Source organism: Apteryx mantelli, chromosome 2 (genome assembly GCF_036417845.1).
Source record: "Apteryx mantelli isolate bAptMan1 chromosome 2, bAptMan1.hap1, whole genome shotgun sequence".
NCBI lineage: Eukaryota > Metazoa > Chordata > Aves > Apterygiformes > Apterygidae > Apteryx > Apteryx mantelli.
Window position 1 is genome coordinate 149,343,216 of NC_089979.1, and position 20,689 is coordinate 149,363,904.

The following is a 20,689-nucleotide window of genomic DNA, read 5'->3' on the forward strand; positions in this document are numbered from 1 at the left end:
ACCCTTACATTCTTTGAGAATGTAGTTAAAGTCCATGACTTTATGTTAAGTACATACCACTTAACATTCTTGTATCCTGAATCACAAAGCCCTGTTAAAACAGTTAAATTTGGGTGAAGGTATCAGTAATTTATATGTTAGAAAATCATTAACAAAGATTACAAACATTTTAAAACTGATCACTAACAGCTTATAAAAGTTTTTTCAGTGTTACACTTAAAATTCTATGTGGCTTGAAGAAATACGGATCTATCAACATTAATGTAGGAATGCACCCAAAATGCCCTGAACTCCTCCATGCAGTCACAATACACGCATGGAGGAACATCCTCCTATAATCTGCTGTTGCATCTCTAGTTAATGTGAGTTTTCTTTCAGGGGTACTCCTCCTTATGACAAACTTACCCTGCAGGAAGGAGAGACAACATTTCAGGAGCCACAAGCCCTCTGGGATATTACCCACTGCTCACCACATCACTGCTGCCATCTCTCTCCTGCTAGTCCCACTTGCATAAAGTTTTGAAAACCCCAGAACAAAAAGTGCATTTTTCCTACATTGTATTCCTCTTTCTGTCTTAAACAGAACCACCAGTCATGCTGATACTGCTGCGTGGAGAACACCGAGCTACCAGGTTGGGACAGGAACTGAACGACTGTTCTGCAATGGCTTCTCAGTCACAGTCTAACCAAGCTGCTGAGTCCTCACCAAAATCAGGTGTATTCAGCATCTAATAAAAGCCCAGGTCACTTTGCAGTATTTGAGCCTGTTTCACAGGAGGAAACATAACTAGATCTCTTACGGTTGATTCAAGCCCTAAGCTATAGATTTGGTAAACACACATCTCTGTTATGTAATATCAGGATAGGATACCAGGAAAAAAGGGTATTTTAAAATGCTGGTTCTTGGCAGAGATAAACATATCTAAAGAACTTTAAGAACTTAATTACTGGTAATACAAATGGGATGACATTAAATAAGGTGTATAATCATTATACATAAGTTGGAAGCTCATCAGTTGGAAGTGACATAAGAAGAGTCAGGTTTACGGGTGAAAGGGTAACTATGAACTTCAGTGTTATTTGGAGATTAAAAAAAGCAAATGATACCTCCAAATGGATGAAATAAGGTCTTTCCAGAGCCAGAGGGAGAAGGAATAGTAATGCCATTCTTGATGACATGAGGGAATAACTAACTCCTCTCACACAGAAATTGGAGGTGGGGTTTCACAATACAGGGAAGTGGTGTGGTGACAATACAGACTCCAGCTATTCAAAGTCTTTTCCCATTCTTAACCCCTCGCTTCTGACAGCAGAATGGTTTGCAAATCATATCAGGAAACTGATGCAGGCGTAAAAAAGAACATACTTTTTAGGCAGGGTTTTGTTTAATTCAGATTGGTTCTCTGATCCTGTTCACCACCCATAGCATGACTAACAGACCAATGAGTCACAGAAGTGGGACATGATCACTCAGGCATTAATTTACCATAAATAAATTTAGGTTCATAATTAGAGAATGCTTCAAACATAGAAGTGTCTTTCAGTATGCTGGAAGGACCTGGAGGAGTAGGGTTCAGAGGGGAAGAAAGACTCTACACCCCTTCTAATGTGGCTTGTTTAAATTTCAACAGAAATTCTGAGAATACCCTCAGGATCTCACCATCTAGGAAGTTCTCTCTAGTATTAACATAAAAATACATTAACTAATTTCAACTTATTTACAACATTAATGCAAATATTTTTTATGTTTAAAAAGCAGCTAAAACCAAAAGACACTAATGCGTGTATATCTCGCGACATACACCTGAAAAGGCAGCTGCTCTACTACTAGCACTATGTTCTGTTTTCACACTTCGGGTTCTACTGAGTGTTAATTCTAGATCTAATATGAGGCTTTCTTTAACACATAGCAGTTAACACGACAAAATAAGTGGAAAAGTTTTTCAAAAGCCTACATTACTATACTGTAATCTGAATATTCCTACTATAGAAAGTTTTCAAACACATGAAAAATAATTCAAATTATGACATCTTTTCATGGCTTTTGAACTAAAAATGTTCTGTAGTATTTATACAAAAACCAGCTTGTTTTGTCTTTTTCTGTTTGTTATTATGGTAAACCATTGGGAGAGGGGGGAAGGACAGAATGCTATTTCTTGCCACATTCTCAAAATCAAATCTACTTTTCTATCAAGAAAGCCAGAGGAAAAATGTCACAATTAAATGGTTCATAAATATAACACCAAAAATTACTACTTGAGTCAATGTAATTGAACAGAAATTAAAATGTAGTTTTTAATTGCATATTACAACTTAACTGGTAGCACTTAGCAGAAAGTGTTAACTCATTTATTTTTTAATTGTTAGATGCTTCAAGGCAATTGTTTTAATGCAGAAAAAAGTGAGAAGCTCTTCAGTAAATTTGATTGTAGGACACTCAGGCATGCAGATCAAATAAACTACAGGTTGAATAGGTAATTAGGTTTGGCCTGTGATAAATTAATCCGGAGACAAATTTCCAAAGAAAGGGAATAAATGTTTTCAGTTTAATTCTCTCTCAAAACACCACTCCATTTGGACCTTTTAATGCAGTTTTTAAAATATTTCCATTTGTTAGAGAACATGAAATCACAAATCCTCTAGAACACATATGTCAATGAATTCTTTGGGAAAAGAACTTTTGTGACTTTCATAAACCTCAGTAAATAACTACATAGGATAGTAAGTCCACAGACTGCAGGTGGTAACTTTTTTCATAATTGCTTGATACATTTAAAAATCTTTGGTTGTGCTGTTAGATGTGCTAGAGAAGATAAGCCCAAAGGTATCAGATACATTAAAGCATATGATTAGGCTTTATTAGAAACAAGTGTTTTCCTTGCAAGGTTATTATTTGTCTCATGAAATACTAAGCAGAATTTTCCTTCACATGTCGAACATTTGACGGCATTGGGCAGTATAAACTATACTCTTATTTAATCCACTTCAGGATAACATGGCATGTTATGAATATTTTGAAAACATTAACATAGGGTATATAAAAAAAATCAATATACTAAAACATCCTCAACTTCAAAGACTGTGTCATAATAAAAAAGATCTTACTACACTGCTAATCTTGTTGACTTACAGATTCTCAGTGCTGTCCACTTTTGTCCTTTATCCAGCTTTCCATCTTCCTTCTCCCTTTCAAATGTACTTGTGTCATATAAAGACCTCCTTTTTTGTAGTTTGTGTGTCCAAGCAAACATTTGCTTCTTTCTCTTCGTGTTAAGGACTCTTGTAACAGCGGTCTCTTTTAATATTCAATCAGTAGATTATTGGTGCCCCTGAAATTCAGTTTTTCCTGTACGAATTCTGAATGTTTATTAGTATTCTATCTCAATCTCTGTCTTCAAGATCTAATTACATGAAAGGCACAGCTACACAAAGCTGCTGTCTCCAGTTATGTTCACAGATCTGTTTCCCACCCCCCAAATTCTTGTTTACTGGTAGGTTACCACAGCTGCTATTACTGTACCTAATCTTTAACTAGCATGTGGATACGAATTTTCATGTTAGGTGACTTTAGTAAACTCTTCAACCATTCAAGCACTTGCCATTTTACAAGAATCCTCAGGTCTTTTTCATCTGTTGTTTTTAATCTTTGCAGTACTAATCAATACTTTTTCTATATATAATCTACTATCTTGATTACCTTACCTGATGAACTATCATATCATCAGGAATATTAGGTATAACTTGTCACTAAAAACTTCTGATGCTTTCCCCGTAAAAATCCACTGGAGTTTTAAATATATAAGCCAGCATTACAAGCCAGCCACCTCCTCCCGTGCGGAGCAGCAGCACACTGAGGCCACCCCTGTCCCCAGCCCCAGGGGACCTGGCCACCTGTCCCCAGCCCCAGGGGACCTGGCCACTGTGACAGGTCGCACCCTGCACACCTCACAGCGGGTCGCCAGCCAACGGACAGCTGCGCATCAGCAACGCCCCCAGGGGACAGGAGCAGACACGGCGGCAGCCAGGCAACCCCCAAGGGCCCCAAAGCACAGAAAGGCCAATGCTCCAGCCTTTCAGCCTGCTCCTACTCCTCCAAGGCCCTGGGAAGCGGACTTTCTCCAAACAGCCATTCCCAGGCCTGGTCCTGGTCAGTTCCCGCCTGGAGGAAGCGGAGAGGACGTGCTCTCAGCGGGACGCCTCAGGCCACCTCCTGCCTCTCTCTTTTGCCCCAGCTTCCCTCAAGGCAGTCGCCCAAGGGGCCTCATCACTGATACCACTCGCTCGCTCTCTGGGCTTGCTCGAGGGGCTCACGAATGATCCCATGGGGGCAGACAGACACATTGATCAGCACGGACAAGGCCAGTGCACCAGTTTCAGACAAGCAGGCTTCAAAAGAGGAAAATGGGCCAAGGCTTCCACTAGTCTCAAGAATTTGGATGCCACTATCTACAACTTAGTTTAGTAAACTCTTCAACCATTCAAGCACTTGGGATTTCACAAGAATCCCCAGGTCTTTTTCATCTGTTTTTAATCTTTGCAGTACTCATCAAGAGACTACACTCTTTCAGTCCGTATATAATCTGTTATCTTGATTACCTTATTTGAGGAACTATTGTATCGTCAGGAATATTAGGTATAACCTGTCACTAAAACCTTTGATGCTTTTCTCGTAAAAATCCATTCAAATTTTAAATATATAAGCTAATACTACATGCTTCTAAAGCAGATTTTCTGATTATAACAGCATTCATACAGTAATCCAGCTGAACATAGGGGAATCTCATCTGAAGCATTATGATCCAAAATTTTTGTCCTATCAAATCAAATGACTTAAATTTACAGCAGAAATGACTGCCTATTTTTACACCTTACTGATAACGTTCTTCCTGGTTATAATTAGATCTGCCACACACCTATTCAGTCTTGTCTGTTCTATTGATACTTTGATTTTTGCTTTGCATCCTTACCCAGAATGACTTTCAATATGACCTCGCTCTCATACAAGACTAAGTAAGCGGGTCTGTAAGCTGTAGACTCTTAGCTGTTTTTCTTGGGTATAGAGTATGCATCAAGCTTTTCTAATCATCAGAACTCTTATATTTCCCATGCTTTTGTACAGACAAAAGTATGGTATCTTCTACTGATGTGCCTTCCAGTTTGAGAAGTTATTAGTACAACACTCAGTTGTGAATACTTTCTTTTTTGACCCATCAATTATCAGCACCATTTCAGATTTAAACTGTGAGATACTTTACCTATCCAAACAATATCATCTAACAGTTCTTCATCATGAGGAGTTCCTTAGAGAGACCTTCCTATCTAGACATATTGCCCTTTTCTTCTCTCAGGATTTCATCTGTTTTCAAATCAACAACTCTAGTCTTCAGTTTAGAACACATAATACTGCAAACATTTTCCTTGAGTCACATTTCCTAAATCCTGACACATTTTATCATGCTTCTTTATCTTATCTATCTTATCCAGTAAATTTTAGGGGGTTTTTTATTTAAAAAAAAAAAAACAAAAAACTTTGGTCTACTGGCAACCTGTTTCTCCTACTCTCAAACATCTTCAGTAATTTATCCAAAACTACTTTTTGTTTTGTAGCCTCCCTTCATATTATAATCTCAGCTTTCTCCAACAGAATTATTTCAACACTACAGTTTGTCTGAATAACATTCTTCCTTCTACATCAAGCGCACCTAAACTATATTACTGGCAATGCTATCTTGTTCTGTCAGTAATTAGAGTTATTCCCTAAAACAGCCTGGATATTCTGATTTCTTTATTTTTAAATTGAATGCAACAGGAGATCTGCATCCCAAAAGTGCACAAATATATTGCACAATTACAGAGCAATTGTTTTCATCAGTAGTATTCAAATATTTCTTCACTATTAAGTATGGCAGATCAAGTCAGGCCTACTAGTATATTAAAACTCACATAGGAAAAATCCTCCCTCTTCTCCAAGGGAACAAAATGTCTAAAGACGAGAGAAAATTTTGCTAAGCAGAATATGAAGAATTACAGATTCAGTTTCAATATAAGTCCTCCTTGGTAAGGAACAAAAGTCTAGAATGATCTCTAGCCAACAACCTAACAAACTTTCTGTGGCATGGTTCAAGTCGACCAGAATTTTTGCTATGAAGATTAAATCATCTACTGTCCCATTGGAAGGTGCATGCAAGAATCAGAAAAAATGTGCATTTAGGACCCTAAATGGGCTACCTGAAAAACATCGTGAACATGACCTAAACTAAATTTTCAATTCTATTTTGCAATAGTTTGAGTAATTATAGATAGAAAAAAAAAAATCTGACAAGTTTTCATGTATTCATAAACATACAAAATAACTACAGGCTCACAGTTTTGCTCACGATTGAAAAGAGAAGAGCACTGTAAGGACTCTGGGTGGTCAGAGTGCTGATGTTCTCTAACCAGCAGTATATCAAAAATCTGATGCTATAAACCGCATCAAATCTGCTATTTTAGTACGTAAATGCAGGTCTACCTTGTGAAAGCCTGAAGGTCGCTGCAGAACACAAGTTACCCTTTCTCAGAACAGTATTTGATTGCAACTGATGCGAGAACCACCCCTCCTCCCCAGCACTGCATTTAAGAAATTCTGCCTTGGCAAATGGCGGGAAGTACTGTAATCCATACAAAAAACAAAGCTCAGATGTAATATGCTGTTTCTCATACTGTGCCATCATTAAGAGTGCTCTCCTCTTTTGCAGGTTTGGGCAAGTAATATATAGTTCAGCAATGATTTACAGAAAGGTTCAGGCCAAATAATTTACACCTCAATTCAAAACATACTTAACTTCATACACAGACACAACTCCTACTGATTTAAATGGAATATAATCGCATGCTTAAATGTGCTGAACTGAGGTTTTGAAGACTGAAAGGTGATCTTTTCAAGACTGCATCCAGCCTGTCAAAAACTGTACAGAAAATGGCTAACAGATTCAGCTTGTCTGAAAATTCCTAAGCGACAAAACAGCGAGGACAGTAGTATTAAACCAATCCAAGGCAGGATCTTACCTTTGCTGGAAAAGAAAAGTCAAACACCCCACATTGATCAGCTTACTTTTAGTTGCTGGAGTTTACACTACATTATAATTTCTGGGCAATTTCAGTAAACAAATTTAACTAGAAATCATTATAGCCACAGTCTGAGGAAGAGAAGCAAAGCAGCAGTGTTCGGCATTGGGAAGAAGGGAATTTGCTGAAACTGATCAGATTTTACCTGGTTTATCTAGAAAAAAAGATATACAAACATCAATATTTATTTACACTTATAAATTAAAACTAGATTAATTTGAAGCTAAATTCATTCTCCAATTTAAAGATAGCTGAACTCATACCAAGAAAAGTAACTTTTCAAATTTACATTACAAAGCTGAAAAAAGAACTAGTGAACAGCACTACAGAAGCTAGTGTCATAATTGTAAATTCTTTCTCATCCTGAAGCTGTAGATCTTGTGAAAATCCCATTTTCAGGGACATTTACAATGTGTGCCCCTCATTTACTGGTGAATTTACAAGGACACAGTGTGCCAAAGCTGGCCTCTCCTTAAGATCCCTCCTTTCTATTGGATGGGCAGGAACAAGTGGGGCAAGGTCACTGTGATTAACTAGCCCTCATACCTTCCTCCAGCTTCTTCCCCTTATTTCTTTCCCATGTATCACTAGTTTCTTCCTTCTTCAGCTTCTTCATCCTTCCTTTCTGTATTAGAGACAGAAATGGCTGACTGTTTTGGGAGGTGGGGGGGAAGGAGTACCACCAAGGGAAATCAGGATTTCCTTCTCCCCAGCTAGGCCAAAATCAGAGCAGTCCCATTGCGTGTTTTTCCACAGCTCTCCTTAGCTGAGAGGAAGCCAAAGGTAGTGCAGTGAAGCCTCATATTTACAAATGCACAGCTTGTAGCAAATTTATGAAGAATGGATGTTGGCTTCAAGACAGAAAAGACACTCCCAAGGGCTAGTCAGATTTTCAATGGCTGACTGGGAAGGAGATCAAGCCCCCACTTCTCCTCGCAGGTACAAGGTTTCTCTTATGTCAACTATCATGTCTTTCTGTGATAAACTATCATATCAATCTCAGATATGAAACAAGGCTGAAGAACTGAGGAAAATCAAGAAGTCCAGCCTGAGCTGTAAAAGTTAAAGTAACAGAAGCAATATAACCCTAGCTTGGACCCAGGCAGGTGTCTAAACAGAGTGTATAGCGCTGCCCAGGACTAAAACAGAGTTGCAGTTTTCTGCTAAAAGCCCTATATGCTTGTTCATACAGATTAATGCTTTGCACAATTAATTTGAGCTTTTGGGTGTTTTTCAACTGGCGTACTTCAACCACTGAGGACTAAGTATTGAAAACCCACATGTAAAACTGTGGTCAGACTGAATTATTACAGCAAAGTCACATAAATCACTTCTTCTGGAAAACTGATTCAGTTGAAAAACTACTAAGAGCTGGAATTTGACACCATAGCATCTATAGCACGGTGTTGAAATCAAAATGTATTATCCTTCTTCTCTGTACAGGACAAGAACTTATGCTACTATTTTTAATTAGACAGAAAGTTTAAAAACCTCAATCAAGATCAGGAAATATCAGAAGAAAGTCAACTATATGACCTTAATTCAGTACATTTGCTTTGTTGATCTTTTTCTAACTAGTATAAAAATGATTATACACCATACCGTTACTCTCTTTTAGAAACATCCTTAGGGAAATACATATTTTCCCTATTTGTTTCCTTTGCAATCTAGACAATTTTGGTTGTGCTGTGCAACACACACTGTTTACAAACACTTTTTCCCTGGCTGTCATATCAAATCATTTCTCTATATAATTTGGATTCTTTTTTATATTCCCCTCTTAGCAATATCTTGAAGCGTAAGTCTCCTGCTTGCATAGATTATGACAACTCTCTACCCACACCAGTTTTAGCCAGCCTGAGCATGGCGCATCTGAGAGCAGAATAATACTGAACATCACATATTCCATAAACAGACTATTACTTCCTATAAATATAAGAATAAATAAAGAAAATAAAGTTTCCTATACTTTGTTAACCTATCCAACCTAATGAATAGATCAAAGACAGAAAGGTAGAAAAGGAAATGCATAAATTCCACATTCTTACACGGCAGTCATTGAGTTCGTGCTTATTCAATCTTTTTAGATACCTGACTTATTTTAGGCAAAACTCCATAATTCTTGGTGTAATGTTTAATACTACTGGCATTTGTATCAGTCATAGCAATCATTTCTCTAAATCCATCATTAAGTTATTTTCTTCATTTTGTATTTATAAATACAATTTGTTCTTTGATGTGTATCTGTCATAACACTGAAGACACCCACCTGAGATGCTACGTCAAAGAAAATATCAACATCCTACAACTTTATTCATTCTTGAGAAAAGCTGAGAAAATTAAAAGCATTGCTTGTTTAATACTGCAGATGAAGTTAGATTTTTGATACTAATGATTTGCTATTCAGAGCTGAAAAGCATAGATTTCCTATTCCAGATTCAAAGATGTGGGTCGTCATCCTCTCCAAGGAAAATCCGGTAATTAAAAGTACTATTAAAAAAAAAAAAAGAACACTTATTCTCTCCTTAAAACTATTCAAGTCCAAATCAAAGTCCATAGTGGCTTAAATATTTTAAGGCAAAAGCCTGAAAGGAATATTATCTGCATTTAAGGAAAGATGCTTCAAAGAGTACATAATTCTTTGTTTCTAAATGAAACAAAAAATGACTAATATGCTAGAAACGACTGCTCTGTTTCAACATCCACAGAAGGAAACAAAAAGATTAGCCATAAAAACAACACAAACACTGGCTTTTTAGTACAATATTTGAAAAACTCATTTTTTCAAGTTTTCTTCTGTTTATTAGGCTTGCTGATTTGTTGGCTAGTAAAGAGGAAGAGAATCACTAATACGTATATGTAGGACAAAAAATTATGCAAACACTTTAGATTAACTAAGGTACCAATCTACTGTTTTGGTAAATCAAGTCCTACCTATTTCAAAAACACAATATGTAACAGAAGGGCACCTTCTCCACAATGTCCCGACCGTTATCTTCAATATTTTACTAATACCATTCTGCTGCACAGAAGACAGAGCTGAGCAGCATTAGGACCACAAAAAAACACGTATATATTGTTCTACACATACCAGTTCACTGAGCTCAGGCAAGAGCCTGACTATATTACAAAGGCAGACTTAAAAATTTGTTATAAAACATATGTGTATAGGACACAAGTAGATATTTCATTCAACACTAATAACTATAAAATGCATATGAAACTTACAGCACTTACTTATAGAATAAGAATTGCAGAGGGTTTGTTTTTTAGCGTAGAAAAAATATTCTGCTCAGGTTAAGTCTGCAAAATCCGCAATGATACGAAGCAAAATAACGAATACGAACAAAAGCCTTGAGTCTTCTGATGTAACACTGTCAGTACCACTCTGATGCAAATTTTTTTTTTTTAATTAAGTATCTTTTCAGTGACACTAGATTGCTTAAGAGTTTGGTAATAGAATACTGAGATTTTCACCTCAGGGTCACTAAATTCAATGTGGCCCAGATCAATAGTGACTCAAAGTCATCACCATTTGATGAGAGCTTGGAGCTCAGGTTAAAATGTATTATGATCTTAGACTAGCTCCTAGCAAATAGCATCATAACTGACACTAACACGTATGGCTGCTGGCAGTCTCAATACAGAGGCCTTAAATTCAATGGGCACACAGAGTGATTTACTTTCTGGACCTACAGCAACCCCTCTGCGTCAGGGTCGAGGCACACTAGCAGGACGTCGTGAGGAACCTCAGACTGCTAGTTGCTCACGTGCATCTGTCCCATGAATAAGAGAGTTTCAATATAGGCACACTTTTCAGATATTTGTTTCACTGCTTAGAGAAAAAAAATTAAGCATTGCAAAACTAGATGACCTGAGGTAGCACACTAAAACAGAATAACCCTTCCCCTCCAAGACCAATTTATTAAAACATCTGGTTTACACAGCACCTTAATCCTGCTAAGATACAAATGGCTTGCTTAAGGAATTAACATTTTTTAAAAGCCTGGAAACTGTATTCAGGTAATCCGTCATATGATGTCTGATTAGAACAAGCACCATGTTATTTGCTACTAAAGAAAAAGCATACTCAGATTTCAAAGCAGCACAGATGTGGGAAGATTCAAGGCAGAAAAGAGCAGGTGGCAGGCTAGCTGGCAATTATGAAATGTGCAAGATTATAAAATGACTAAGATTTAATTGTCAAAACCACATTTTTTAAACTAACAAAAATAATAATTTAGCATTTGTATAGTATTTTGCCTTAAAATGTTCTATGGCAGAGACACCTCCTTTTTAGAGTTAAGGTTATTTTATAAAATTATGCCACAGCCAGCTTTCAAATAAAATCTTCATGATTAAAAAGCACACTCAGTTATCAATAATATCTAAGAAACACAGTGCTTTGATGGCTCAGACCAAGAAAAACAAAACCACAAACAGCATTTTAACCAGGAAGACACCAGTACAAGACCATAGCCTACAGTTCAAATATTGGAAAAAATGATAACTGTTTCCAGCATCTACTAATATACTGTGTAAAAACAACATTTCTGTATACTTTTGTTTCAAGGTATTTTTAGTATTCTTTATTTAAGGGCGAAATCTAAAGTTTAGGAGATGAAGGAGATGCATGTTATCTAGGCTTCCCAGTTCTGTGCACAAAAATAGTTTTTACTACTCCTGCTTTACTAAAATCAAGCCAGGTGCTCCCGCAATATCAAAACCACCCAAATGCCAAGAAGTGCCGCAGGATAACATGAAAAACAAAAATAATGAGAAACATGATTTTCTGTCCATACATCTGGTCCAGCTGGAAGGGATCAGGCACCGTCTTTCTCCACCTTTATCTCCCCTTTACAGAGCAAGCAAATAGCAAAAGGTCAAAAGCATTCACCCCTCATTTAGGTAGAACTTGGAACTCTATCTTCAGAGACGAATTAAGTCAAATAATGATATGGAACGAAGAGGAGATTCCAGTGGGAGAAGATGAGGGATCTGTAAAGCAAAAAGAATTGTAATCCTGGTCCCACTGAAGACTATGATAAATCCCCCATTGATTTCTCAAGGGCCAAGAACATGCAAGATCATCATCATTATTCACATAAACAATGAACTCTCATGAACACAGTGTGTGTTACAAATCATGTAAAATCAAATCAGAACAAAGAATACGAGAGAAATCCCACTGGGAGAGAAATTACTTGGAAATGATTCATCAATAAAATGATTCCAGAAATAGTAAATAAATATATTTTTTGCATGAATATTTTTGGCAGAAAGGGCAGGACAAAAATCAGATGCAACAAAACATGTCTGTTAATAAGTTTCACTTTATTCTTCCAGCTCTAGGTATTAGGTTATCTGACAAGAAAATAAAGGGTTAAATGGCCACAATGTAATGCAATAAGCGGCTTAACAATATATGAGCAACAAAATGATGCAATCTAGAAGAAAGCTGGCAAAAACTTTTATTCTAAATTGCCTTTAATTCATAACAAGCATATACAGAACATTTCTAACAGTGAATTTCTGCTGACAGATAATAAATTAGAAGCTCAATCCAAGTAAAATAACCTACTCGTCTCCTCTTAACAACTTGAAAGAAGATCTAGACTGGGAGTCCAAACATTAAATGACCAAACAAAAATAATTTTAGAAATAAATTTTTCTCTGCTTGCTTTGAAAAATTTTGTTATTGGCATGAGAATGAGCTTTCAGTAATTCCTCTCAACTTCATAGTCATATGCAGTTTACATGAATAATCTAAACAGTGTTACATGAATATGCAATTTAGTGCTAGGTAAGTATAGGATTTCCTACATGTAAAAAAAGCTCAAGGGTCTCATTACTTCATTTCCATGCTCTCAAATACAATCAAGTCTATTCACACTATTCTCAACAGATGGAATTTAAGAACAAGATAAATGCTCAAAGAAATATCTCGTAAGTGGTCTAGATAACATGTTCTAGTTATGTGTCTGCCTCTTCACATGTTCCCAAATCTGACTTGAAACTCCCTTGTTGCAAATCAAATTCAATATTTCTTTCTCTCCATTTGCATGAAAGGTACTGAGTAATGATAAGTGATTATCATTTTAACTAAAACAGCCCTGAATGGACTGGAAAAAACAAGCCATCCAGTTCTTCCCAACAGCTTCCCTCTTTTGGGCTAAAAGTCATTCAACCTTTCTCTATAAACATATATTTTTTAATCTAAACCTGTTATTTTTGCTGATTTATTCTGTTAATTTTTCTTCCTTTCTTAAAAGTGTAACAACCAAAACAATACAAAAAAGCCCTAAAGGTGGATCGCTGTTGCAGAAAAACGCAAAAAAAAAGACCTCTCAGGTTTTTTATGTTTAATGTTAACCTAGTCCCAAATGAGATTTGCTACCTTTCTTTTCACATCCAGTTCTAAGTAGAGAGTAACAACATGACAAGATAAGCCCCTTATGGACCTTAACTTAATATGTTCTCAAAGTAAGACAGAGGAACAGCTTTACGGCACTTTGAGCACATATTTTCAGCCAGCTGTGCAACCTTATAAGTCAGATCACACTTCTCTTTCTACACCATTCAGTGGACCATTTTACCTTGCCTAAGGAGGAAGCTGCTTTCCTCTCTATAGCCTGCTCCTTTCCCATTTCAATATTTAAACCTCATGGAAACAGTAATCAGTACATTAATAGCTTCCACATCATAATCAGACAAAAGACAGAAAAAAAAAATTTTTTCAGGACAACTACTAATTTAGAAGACCAAGCCGAAACACACATTAGTAAACTAAAATACAGTTGGAGTTTATTTTTCATATACTTTTACAAAACTCCTATTTTGTTTTTCAATGATTTTTAGGTCACCTGATAAGCCCACAGTTGCATTCAGTTAGGATAAACTTTTATATGAATTTCAGGATGAGGATTAGTCTACCAAATTCTTCTTAATTTGAGATTAAAACTTTACCTCTCCATTAGAGGTGGTCATTCTCATTTCCAAGCAATGCTCATTAGTGATGGCCTTTACATCCAAGATCATCATCATCAATAAAAGCTGAAACAAATTATTCATTTTATTCCAGAGCTATACTCAGATCATGATTAATCTTAATTCCAGCCCCTCTGCCTAGTAGTCCCAATTCCTCCTGATCTATTTTATTTACATTACCTTTTTCTTTTTTTCAGTTACAATATCTAACAGCTTGACTTTCGTGAAGTTGCACTTTATTCCTACACCTCATGACTTATTGCAAAGATCAGAAGAACATCTCTCAAGGCTATTGCTGCCAAGCAAAAGTGATTTTTTTTTTTTTGAAGCCTGTGACACCACCCTCTGAAAGCATCACTTTTAAATCCATCAAACCCATGACAGAAACCCAAGTATCCATTTTGGTTTACAAAACACAGAATTCCAGTTATCTTCAATAATTAGTAATACACATTTTCTGAAGAAAAGGTGGGGTTTTTTGTTTTTCTGCAGTGCCCCTGCAGCCTCTTCCTCTACAAATAACGTGTAGAGCTCTTTACATAAGCTTAATGCTGAGCCAAAAACTTCAGAAAGCCATTGTCTTCCCCATGTTGGCAAATCCTTTTTGAAGAGCCTTTTATTCTATGAGAGTATTATTTCCTAGATGAGTATCTGTCAGAGAAATATCCAGATTTCTGTTGCAGATGGAACAATAAAATCTGAGTTTTCCTTTCATACAGCTTTGATGCATCTAAATTAGTAACTTTGGTCTTCCAAATTCACTCTTCCAAAGAGTGCAAATGTACTCTTCCAAACTGGAAGAAACAATAATCAACAGCTTACAGGATTGTACCCCTTAAGCAGTTAAACCAAATCTAAGGTTGCCAGCTTTCAAAAAAGAAAGGGACCTAAATATTCAAATATTATCATGTGTCAAAAAAAAAAAAAGATGCATAGGGACTGACTTCAATTTAATAACTGGGCACAATCCAAATTCTATCAAACCGGGCAATCGGCGCGATTCAATACTTCGTAACAACCAGCAACGGATTATAGGCATTCCTCCCAGAGTACAAATGTCAACACAGCAAAGCCGTTCATGTATAGTATGACATGAGTTGTAATGATCTACACTTGGGATAGCAACATCAGGGACAGAAACTCCACTATCTTATTTCTGGATGGATGACAAGGTAACACACTATTTTACCAAGCTACTTTGATCTTTCCACATGGGTAACTGCTATCAAGCATTCCACATCCCCGAGCTATTTGGGGGGGGGGGGGGCCAGTGGTGGCACAGGGGGAAAAATTAAAAAAAAAGAAGAAGAAAGTGCTAACAAGCTTTCACATGAGTGACGCATGACAACCACAAGAAAAAGTCTGATGGCCAAAATGATTTATGAAAGAAAAACTTTTTCCTAAGACAAGTGGAACTGAGAGGTGACCATCACACACCACTTTATTATATATCTATGCAAGAAGCACAAGAGGGAGGTAGGAGAGACATGCTGTCCAGGTTCATATACCTGATGTATAGTGGAAGAAAATACAGCTTTCCAAATAGGCAAATTTGTTGAATAACAGTTAGGAACAATTAACTGGTGGTACGACCATTTTCTCAGTGAGCTTATTATTAGTCATACAACACACACATTTTCCTCTTGACATACAAATGGCTCCTACTGGAATTAGTAAAATACATTTTTCCTGTTTATTTGCACAGTTGCTCTCTACTACTGTATTAAATGGTAATGTTGCATTGCAGTAACATATTAGTTATCAAGGGGAAGAAGCACACGTCATCACACTTTGTTCAGGTCAAACTCATCAGCCAGGCAGTATACCTGCAAATCGCTTGCTTGTTCTTAAGATGTTAACCCCATTTGCAACAGAATATGATTCAAAAAGTAAGCTCATGAATCAATTTTATGAGATGCAATACTGAGCCTCCACATATAAGTGTAGAAAAACAAGTTACTTACCTTCTAATAACAGGTCTTTGAGAGGCTTTCATTTCCATGACTCCTATTTCTGTAAGGATGTACATACAACCCTTGCTCTCTTAGAAGCGTCTCTACAGACACAACTTCTATACACCCAGCCTAGGAGGTGCAAAATTACAGAAAACTAGGCCCACTCTGCCTCACTCAAATTCCTTCAGTATCATGGAAATCCAAAGAAAGACTCAATTTCCATCACAGAAGAAGGTGAATTTTGGGATCCAGACAGTCAAACATGCAACAAACCCAAAATACTCTAAACAAACACATATCTTTTCTTCTTTAATTGTTTACCCACGCAATCTGCTAAGAAAAGCTGGTGCACAGAGATGCGACCGACTGGCATCCATCCGGCAGCCACTTCTTGAGTTAAGGTAAACAAAGCAATGACTGTAAATGCATCCTCTGAACTCCCAGGCAACTGATCTACACACTTCAGCACTGGAGTTCCTACTTGGAGAAAGTGCAGGAAAACATGCTTCAATGTTTAAAGATTCAGTAAAGCCTGTGACCAATTCAGAGTTTCAATCTCTTATGCAGAAGTCAAAAGCTAAGCATATTTGTAGAAAAGATTTGTTACAGAAATATAAAGTAAAAATAACACAGATATACTAAATAATACAGAAAGATAAAAGTAAACAGGCATAAAAACATATAGCCAGAGAGACTGGGCAACTGGGAAGCCATGAATCAAATACTGGTAGATAATTAAACTGATTATGCAAAATTCAAATTATTTTAGTAAACATTTTAGGTGTGGTCTGGCTAAAAAAAGGAGAGGGAGTATTTTTCATAGGCTGAGAAACAGTTAAGGAGTAAGAAAACTGGCAGCACAGAGGAAACAAATGACAGAAGGAACTTCTTACACTATTTTGACACTAAGTCAGCGTGTTGCCCTAAGTCCACTCTCAACACCCAGTTCTTCTCATCTCAGTCTTTCTGGTAAGACAGATTTTGATGTGAGGAGACCAATTTATCACATTTCTTCTGTCACCTCTTTATCTTGTTTCAAAGATGAAAATTATACATTTTCAAGCCAGTATGTTTCAATAAAATTTATCATAAGTTAACTACACTAACTGACACTAAGAACCCTTATCTCAAAGTAGCAAGAACCTTAATAATAGACAGAGTTGCTCTTCACTTCACATCTTTTCCGTAAGCCAGATGAAGTATAAAAGCACATAATCAGCTTCAGGTGATACTATAACCACAGAAATAAAAAGCAACAGTTTCTTCTTTCTTTTTAATAGAAAATTATCTGTCCTTGCAAACAAAATGTTATTAACTGCAATTAAGAGAAAGAATCAAGCCTCATGTAACTTGACTGCACCATGTTCTACTAGTTTCTGATAAACAAGAATGGTATTTATATTAGAAACCAGAGAGCGTTCAGATGTTTTTATCAACTACCTACATCCTATTGTAACACTTCCAGTATCATTACACAAATTACACCGGACATCGATATAATTTTTTCCCTTATGTCTCTGCCTGACAGTTAATACTTCTCTAGACTTCAATAGAGTATGAACATTATGGCAGTATACATACATTACTCCATTTTCTTAAGAGGCAAGCAAGCAAAACATTAAAAATATATAATAATCTGAAAGGTAATTTTAAACTTGCCTTCTTTTTCTGTGTTCTGTTCCTGCTTCCTAACCAGTCATCCATCTGTTCCTCAATCTCTTCAATAGAAGCTCCATGATCATATGATGGTACATATGCATTTGATTCCAGAGCTGTGTATACAGGGAATTCAGATTTTGGTTTCTTGGCTTTAGGTTTCTTCTCCTCTATAAAGACAAAAAAATAAGAAAAGTAATGTTACCAATACTGCAGAGAAGTATAATTCAGAAGCACTCTTAGCTTCTCAACTCTTAATTTTAAAATTTTCAGTTAGGAAGGAAGGGGAGGATGGAAAGGGCTTCAATTTTGTTGTTAAAAAGAGAATTCAGAAATTTGCTATAATGATTTTATTTTTTAAAAAAGGAAATAGCATTGTACATACTTGGCTCCTCTTCTACCTGCAGCTATATATGAGTTTGCCTTAAATGGCCAAAGGAGAAGCCCCTCAAAAGCATGTTTAGCACTTGTCAGTGCTACACTACCTGATAATTAAGATTAGTACAGGTGAAAGCAAAGGAAGCTGTTATAAGCAAAATTTCCGAAGTCCAGCTGGCTTCAAAGAAACTGACAAAGGCAGAGAGGTGAGTTTTAGACAATTCTGTATTGCCTTACAGTCAGCCGTGTTGAGTAAAAGGTTCTGAATTAATAGATAGCTTCTCTGTTCTCAGATTCCTCTAACTTCAAATAGCTTTGTTCTATCACTTAAACCTTTAGGAAGATTTAAATGCTGGACCTCATTTTCCAAACTGATCACTGTTTTCTGCTCTCACTGTTCTTTAAATAGTATTAAATGGGATCAGCTAACTTAGGGGAGAGGAAGGAGGGACAAAACTAACAACCTAAACAGATCCCCTCGATAAGATGTTCTCAAAAGAAAGCTTTAAATTTGACTGAAAATTGCCAGAGCTTTAGGAACCATAAGAGGAAGAGGATCAAAAGAAGAAGCTTGAGAAACAAAGCTCCCAAAAACCTCAGGTACAGCAAGTGGGGCTGGGTTTGTGGGTTTTTTTGCTTTTCCATTTATTTTTAAGTAGGCTTTATTCACAGTAACTAGATATTCCTAAGGATGCCATTGATGTAGAGAAAGCTGATCTAATGGCTGGCTGCTGCCAAAACAGGAACGTTCGACTGTCTCCACCTTCCCACTCTCCACTGTGTGGCTATGAGCTCCTCTGTCTGCGCTCTGACATTCACCCAACCACTAAGTAAACTAATTCAACGAATTCACTAAACTAGCAGAGAGTTACCCCTTCACACAAATCAAAAAGGAAAAAAAAAATCAGTTAAAGATGATGGGCAAGGAAGAGGAGAACCACACTTCTCAGCAGCAGTGAGCCATTACATCACCTTGCCTGTTTCGTATAGCCATACTCCAATACTTTCCTGCGTGCAGAGGAGAAATGTGGGTTTTTTTAAATTAAAAACTTCTTTAAAAAAATTCCTAAAGAGGACAGAAGGACTGCTCCCTACAAACTCCAATGAAGAATTCCTTTTCCTACCATTATAAGTGCAGGAAATGCATGGTGAAAATATTTCATGGACTTGACAAAGTTTTCACAAAAACTCCTAAGAACTGAGTACTTAAGAAAACAATGAATGGAGCAAAAACAGTTTCATGGCACCTTCTAGAAGTCATAAGAAAAAGAACAGGAAATTCTTGTAAATGTTTAAAGTTAACAGAATGACTAGTGACCATCTGAACATTTAAATGTACTTTGTTAAGAGAACTGCTTTTGTGAAAGACTCCAAGTTTGCATGTAATTATAGCCAAACTGCTCTCAATAAAAGGAATATTAAGAAAAACTTGTATTTGGAGTTGTTTAACATAAATAACCTTACATAAGCATCCCTAGCGATAATTAAATCAGACATACTCCAAAACCCCCAGAACTTAAATAAATAAATAAAAATATTACCCAGTATTTCTCTCATTGCCCGGATGTGTTATTAAAGACAATACTGGTGCAAAATTCTTTCTGTCTATTTCAAAAGTTAATTTTAACAAACAAATCATATACATCATTCATTGCCTCATTTTTCTCCAAAGCTGCCATATATAATTACAGCTTCCAGAATCAGAGTAAAGATTCAGAAGTGTAAGTAACAATGACTTCACCGGTCATTTACTGCAAATGTGAACTGACAAAAATATCCTAGGAAGTCATCTTACATGATAATTCCCATTACTGTACTTCTAACCTGAAAAACAAGCAAGCACATTGCATCTGTTCACTTGGAAGTGCTTAACAGTGGACAGACATTGAGACAAATGGATTTTCCTGTATTTTACAACCCATCAGCTATGGTTTGCTAATTTTCCTTCTCAAAAGACACAAATAGCTATAGCCTGAATTTATCTCATTTAACCTTAGCACCTAAAAATTAAGCGTCTAGCCTCTGTACTTCTAGAAGTATTTTGTATCAGCACTTCCAGAAGACACTGCATTCCACTATATTATCAGGTATCTAAGCCGGGGAATATCTAGACTTTCTTCAGCAAGTTGAATGAGAGAGGAAGACCCTAACATAGATCATAGATAAGACAGCCTTCTGTTAGCCAGCTAAAAAGGAGAGGGAAATTCCTCCTAGAGGAGATGGCTGGGGGTCCTCAAACAAGCACTCAGCTAGAATTAAAACACCTTTGTCTCCAGTGGAGATGCAGAAAGATGAAAGAGCTCAGCATACCCCTTAGGTACCACAATGGCTGTCATACTGAATTTTAAAACATAAGCAGAAATTGAAGTCATAGCACCTTTGACATAGGCTCTCAGTAACTCAGTGAAAACAATTTCACCTTAGAATTTTAAAAAGAATTTTAAAAAGCCTTTTTTCAGAATAGGAAAGCATGTAAGAAGGTTTAATGGTAACCATCACACAGGATTTTAGATAAGGGAACATTTATTGTTACAGAAATAATTGCATTTTAAGAGTTTTGGGAAAATGCTAGCAGGTTTAAAGTACTGCCAGTAAAAACTTGGTTT

The 20,689-nt window shown here is 36.6% G+C and overlaps 1 protein-coding gene across 1 annotated transcript in view; it reads right to left on the minus strand.

Annotated features, from left to right (window-relative positions):
* The window catches only part of DNAJC1 (DnaJ heat shock protein family (Hsp40) member C1), a 112,700-nt gene that overhangs the window by 24,911 nt on the left and 67,100 nt on the right, over window positions 1–20,689 (minus strand). Inside the window, exon 8 of the mRNA XM_067291780.1 lies at window positions 17,709–17,875. Within this exon, the coding sequence (XP_067147881.1) occupies window positions 17,709–17,875 (167 nt within the window). The remainder of the gene's footprint in view (window positions 1–17,708; window positions 17,876–20,689) is intronic.